Genomic DNA, 6,000 nt, shown 5'->3' on the forward strand with positions numbered 1-6,000 from the left:
CAGTTTCTGTTATATGGTGGTGTATGTATTGCTTTGTGGTTTGCAGCTGTTGAAAGAAATATTCTAAAGTGCTTTGGGACTCTTTTCTGAGGGTTTTTGGTTTTTGGTTTTTTTTTTTTTTGAGTGGTATGCTTTTTTGTTCATGATTTTTTTTAAACCTAGAGCTTTGCTGTTCCTTGATAGGGTGGCCTTTTGTCCCTTGAGACTTTTATCCTATTTGTGAATCTTTCCTGATCCCTCTTTGAATTTTCTAGTGTTTACATGTTGCTTGAGTTTCGTTTCGGTTATTTGGTTTTGGTGGGGTGTTTTTAGGGAACTCTTACTATTTTTCTTTAACTGCTTGCTGGTAATCTTACTTGAAGGAGAAATCTGCATCATGCTCCTGAGGCAAATGAGCTGTTGCCAAATTTTGTTCTCCAAAATAATTTGTATAACTACTGATAAATTTAACTAATAAGTTAATGGGAATTGAAGTAACAAACCTCTGTTTTTGCAGGAAAGTCCTTTCCTTTCTGATACTGTTACTGTGTGTTTTTATTCCAAAGCTTTTCTTTTTCATCTTCATAGGTCAAGAGGATTTGGTTAGGCAGTCTGAGATGAGGCTTCTAAACCGAACCCCCGAACAGGAGCGCCCTCGGATCCTGCCTCCAGATCAGCGTCCCCCCGAGCCACCAGAGCCTCCGCCTCTCACTGATGAAGACCTTGATTATCGGACAGAGAATCAGCATTTGCCTATAACTAACTCTTCAGGAACAGATCCTCATGCAGGAGTGAAAGCAGCTCTTCTGCAGCTGCTTGCTCAGCATCAAGCTCAGGCGACAACAGAGGAGCCAGTACAAACGAGTGTGGATTATCAGGCTAGAGACTCCTATGTTACAGGCCCAGACTACAAGGATAACTTTGGATCATCGTCTTTTTCATCTGCCTGTTACAGCAGTAGCGATGGAATAGGAAGTGGATCATCAGGAGTATTAGAAAGGAGGAGTTTCCTTGGAAACTCAGATATTCAGTCTTTGGATAACTACAGTACTGCTTCATCTCACTCTGGTGCTGCCCCTCCTCCATCAGCCTTTTCAGAATCCTTTCCCAGCTCAGTAACTGGTTATGGAGACATTTACCTCAACACTGGCCCCATGCTATTTAGTGGAGATAAAGACCATAGGTTTGAATACAGCCACGGCCCAATCCCAGTTTTGGGGAGCAGCAGTGATGCCTCCACAGGGCCAGAGAGTACGCACTCTTTGCCCTCAAAGATGCACAACTATAGCTATGGAAGTAATTTGCAGGAAAACCCCAGTGGCATCAGCCACATGCATGGACAGACTTGGACTTCTCCTGCCCAAGGACCTGGCTATTCTCAAGGATACAGGGGACACATTAGCACATCTGCAGTGAGAGGGCGAGGCAGAGGATTACCATATTGAGTATCTGTTTTTCCTCAGGCACACCATTTTTATCTGGAAAAACTTTTTTTTCCCCCCCCTTTAGCTGCAGTTTAAAGCAGCAATTCAACAGACTTGAATAATGTTAATTCAACAGCTTTATTTTTATGTGGAAAAGGGTCTTGCATACAGTAGGAAAAATTAAAAAATGCTTACAACTCATGCTGTCTGAAAACTAGATAAATTGATTGTACATGTTCACAAACTCTAGTTCTGAATTTTATTTTGTATTTTGGCAGTTTTAAGTGGATGCTAAATTTAGGGACATCAGCTTTTTATGGCACTCTTTCAGATCTTCTGAACTATGCACATTTGTGCTTTTTTTGTAAGTTTGGACCAACTTTTATGTAAAAAAAGAGGAAATTTTACAACAATCAAAGCAGGGCACTGATTTATTTGGTATTTTTCTTTTTACAGAACTACCTTTAGTCAAAGGTCACTGTCAGTCTTTGCACTGCTTTCAGTGTTATTGTGGAAGGTGTACTTTGTGCTCATTTCAGATAATAAAACACAACCTTTCTCTCGATGCAAAATTTTATAAATATTTGGTCAATGTTTTTTTTTTTTCTTTCAAGAAAAAAAAAGAATGGATGTTCTGGTAAAATGTCCATCTCCCAGGCTTGTTTATATAAAAACTGTTTTACTTGAATGGTAAGTGCCTTAACATGTAAGCTTAAGGTCTGCAAAAATTTGGAAGTACTTTATAGATCAGTATGAACATAATGCCTAAACCTAGGTAGTTAACAAGAGAATTCAGATAATAATAAGAAACTCAAATAGGTCATAACCTTGTGCTGTTTACTTTACATGGGCCAGTTACTTAGAGACCTGATCTTACCTTGGTGAAATCGTAATTTCCAAATTGAACTTCATGAGAAACATAAAAAGTGAGGAGAAGAATGAAGAGTGTAGTTTTTCCTCAGCTCCCTCTTGGAGTTGTTATAAGTGTTTTAGTTCCTCTGCCAAATAAACTCTACTTCATATGTCCTTACCAAGTGATAAAATAGTTTTTTCTCTTAAATGTCAATAGCAGTAATTACTTTACTTTGTGTGAAAAGCTGACATTCTTGTCTTTTTACCACAAGTACGTCATTGTAGAAAGTAACCAAAGGAAAAATGACCAGTATTTAAAGCAACAGCAAAACGTTTGACATTAGTTCTAATTCTCTGTAAACTTGTAATTGTGCCAATTAATTGATTTTTATATCTGCTATTCCACGGAACATTTTAATATTGGAATTGAGTCTCTCTGAACAACTGATAAAATTATTATAGTTAAAACTCTTATCAAGAGCCACTCCTCATACTAATTACAACTTCCAGCATGTTTTTTTCCTTCCTTTGACAAGTGGTCTCTCTCCTGCAGAGAGGAGGTATGGTTATATTTTGCCTGTACGTAAAAGAATGTTTTGAAGCCCATATTGGAAACAATTTTCCAACTGATTATCCAGTTGACAAATCGGTACCTTATGTAACTGAGTGTTTAAATATTACTTTTTAAAAAAAAGTAAAATTTCTACTTACACTATTACAAACGTAGTCTTGTCAGTGACTTTTTGGATTTTCAGAGTAGAAGCCAAAGCTGTTGGTGTTTTGTCTTGATTGAAAATCCTGGTTCCTATATGGCTAAATCCCACCCTGTGGAGCGTGGAGAAACTCACTTCGCTAACTACGTAGTGTTTGAGGATCTGGCAAATGGGGATCAGAGAGAGCGTCCTGCTACCTACAGTGTCCCTACAAGTCTGGCAGTTGCCTTCACTAGACACAGTAAAAAAAATCCTGGGATCTGAAAATATAAGTGGCCAGGTCGGAAACAAATACTTATGACCTGAATAGCCTGTGCTTAAGAAAAGCAAAAGTTTCACGTGAATGACAGTGCATTGGATAGTTTTCCTTGAGTAAGGACACCCTCGTAGCATTTTTCTGCTAGTGAAATTATAAAGACAAAAATCATTAGTGTAGTTTAGATATGGACAGTGTCAGCTAAGGCTCTTTGTTTACTAATCTTTAAAAAACCCAGTCCCACAGAGATACACAGCTTGCTGCCTTTTTTTTTTTTTTTCAGAATCAAGCAAAGGCCTTTCAAAGCTTTTAGGCAGTTACTTACCCTGAAAGTGTGCACTCTGGGGTTACTCACCTGCAGTGTGACTGCAGGTGATAGTTGGCCTGAAGTGCAGGTAAGTTCAAATGGAAAACAGATCTCAGAAGACTAAATGAATTGCCTTCCAATTAAAAAATGCAAGGAAGATGTTTCCTTGCAGTCTCCTACTGCTTCCCTTTTGGAGGTAATTTTTTAACTCGTTTAGTTCACCTCATTTAGTGCAGAGAAGTGAGTAACACACTGCCTGTGTAAAATGACAGTGCAGTTTCCTTATGGGCTGGCAATACTCTGATACATTGTTCCACCAAAATGGATTTCAGTCTTTGGCCATGAGAAACATGGCCTGAGCACAAGCAATCCTGACTATGAGGAGAGAGATGATGATGCAATAGACACTTCACTGCCAGATGAATCAGAAACAGAACTCTAGCACACTGTGGCAGATGGGTACTGTACAATGACTTTTCCCCAGTTTAATGATGATTAGCTTGTGACTTTTGAACACTGCATTTGCCTGGGACAACAGTGTTGGGATAATTTGGAGGGAAAGTTAATGTATTTCCACATGTGATAATTCTGAAGAGATTACAGTCTCTGCGACCCAGGGGATCTTCCTGGCTCTTTTGCTGGCAGCCTTTCCTCCTGGGCCGGTGGAGGCTACGCGTGAGCTGCACGTGGCTGAGGAGCTCTGCCCTGCTTCTCCAGGGCAGCCTTCAGGAGGTGTGGCGGGAGGATTGCTCCTGCAGCTGCGCTCCCCTGGCCCCGGAGTTGTCTAGGCAGGTTAGCAGCCAGTGAACTGGCGGGATTTAATGACTGTAGGTCCACAATCATTTGCACCCAACCCGTGTATTACCTGTCAGCGTTTCTTTTGAATTAAAACACATGATGAGGAGCTTTTGACAGAATTTTACCTTTTTAGCAAACTCCACTCAGCAGAGAGAGTCTGTGCTAGTTTGGCAATTTCCATCATGTGGCCCTGGCATTTTTGATGCAATAGTAGACGTTCTGAAAACTGCGTTATTTTTCTGTGGAGGTGTGGCTTTTTTTACGTCCCTCCCCATTCCTTTGGGGTTATATTTTCTGTGCTGCAATTCTGTGCTACAGAGACCTGGACACTACATCGAAAAGTAAGTGTTGTGTGTTTGTATTTCTAAATAAACATAGTGAAATACTGTAATAATGGACTATCAAGTAGGAAGTACTTCATTATTTATATTAAGTGGTCTTTAGCCATACCAAGAGGAAGAAAGCGAGCACAACTGGACTGCTATGACCATGACTTAAAACACTTAGACTATTATAATTCTTAAACTCAGCCAAAGGAAAAGGAAACAGCTTTTATGGATTGCTAGTTGTTATGCTGAACAGAAGGAGCAGTGTTAGGGAAAAGGTGTAAAAATACATGTATCCTTTAATATAATTTCTTGGGAAAATAATTTTTAAATGGCAAACCTTTATATTTTCTTATGTTTCCATAAGATGTGGTATATGTTAAATTTTCTCCATCCCACAGTACTGTAAGGTGCTTTCTAGAAGCAAAGGCAATAAGTGCTGTGTTGTAAGTTCTTACAGTTCTGAGTGCTCTTCTCCTTTTGCTTGTTGCAGGAGGCAGTTTCAGTTTTGGTTAAGTTTACAGTTGGAAGAGTTTAATAGATAATTGTGTGGTAAAAACTAAAGTACTGAAGTAACACAGGATACCTCTTGTCTGCAGGCAGATTAGATCTTGGACCATGTTTCCAAGAGAGGAAAATCTCACATGTACTTCCTGATTTCTTCTTTTCATTACTAAAACACGCAAGTGTTTTACATACAACATTTCTCCCCAGTCTATTCTGTTACTGTGTTTTTTACATGAGAAAATTTTAGCTATTTCTTGATAGTTTTGGGATGTTCTACATTTGCAGAAGTGTGTCACGAAATTAAGGAATTGCCAGAAAATTGTTTTGAATTTGTATTTAAAAATGGAATGACCTTGGGTTGACTTAAAATTGAATTAACGTGCTTATCAGGGTGAAGAATACTTTATTGCAGGAGTTATTTCAAGACAACCTAATTTAAAACAAATTGTTATGCTTCAGCTTGCTTACTCTTTGTTATTTTAAGCCATTTGTATATAAAATGTATTGTGTGGCCTGTAAATAAAATACACGAAAACTTGAAGTCTTTGTTTTCCCTCTCTAGTTATCAAAAAGCATTTCAAAAGAACACTGAGAAACTTTTTTTTAGTACCCAGATGAAAATAATTTTCAGTGTGTTGAAATTCATTAAGTTATTTAAGAAAAAATCTTTGCTGCTCCAGTACTGTTTCCAGGGTGCAGCGGAGCATCCCACCCAGCACTGGTCATGCAGCAAAAGCTGGCAGTGTGCTGGGACACAGGTGTGGGACGTGGCCTTCTCCAGTGGTGAGAAGCCAGTTCCAGCACCTGGGAACTTCTCAGAATGGTGGGCTATGTATAA

The 6,000-nt window shown here is 39.0% G+C and overlaps 1 protein-coding gene across 1 annotated transcript in view; it reads left to right on the forward strand.

Moving 5' to 3' along the window:
* The window catches only part of CDK13 (cyclin dependent kinase 13), a 48,907-nt gene extending 43,204 nt beyond the window's left edge, over positions 1-5,703 (forward strand). The window contains exon 15 of the mRNA XM_029961739.1: positions 568-5,703. Coding sequence (XP_029817599.1) covers positions 568-1,424 — 857 coding nt within the window. The 3' untranslated portion in view covers positions 1,425-5,703. The remainder of the gene's footprint in view (positions 1-567) is intronic.
* Positions 5,704-6,000: the final 297 nt, after the last annotated feature.

Source organism: Manacus vitellinus, unplaced genomic scaffold (genome assembly GCF_001715985.3).
Source record: "Manacus vitellinus isolate BGI_N305 unplaced genomic scaffold, ASM171598v3 scaffold_3_pilon, whole genome shotgun sequence".
NCBI lineage: Eukaryota > Metazoa > Chordata > Aves > Passeriformes > Pipridae > Manacus > Manacus vitellinus.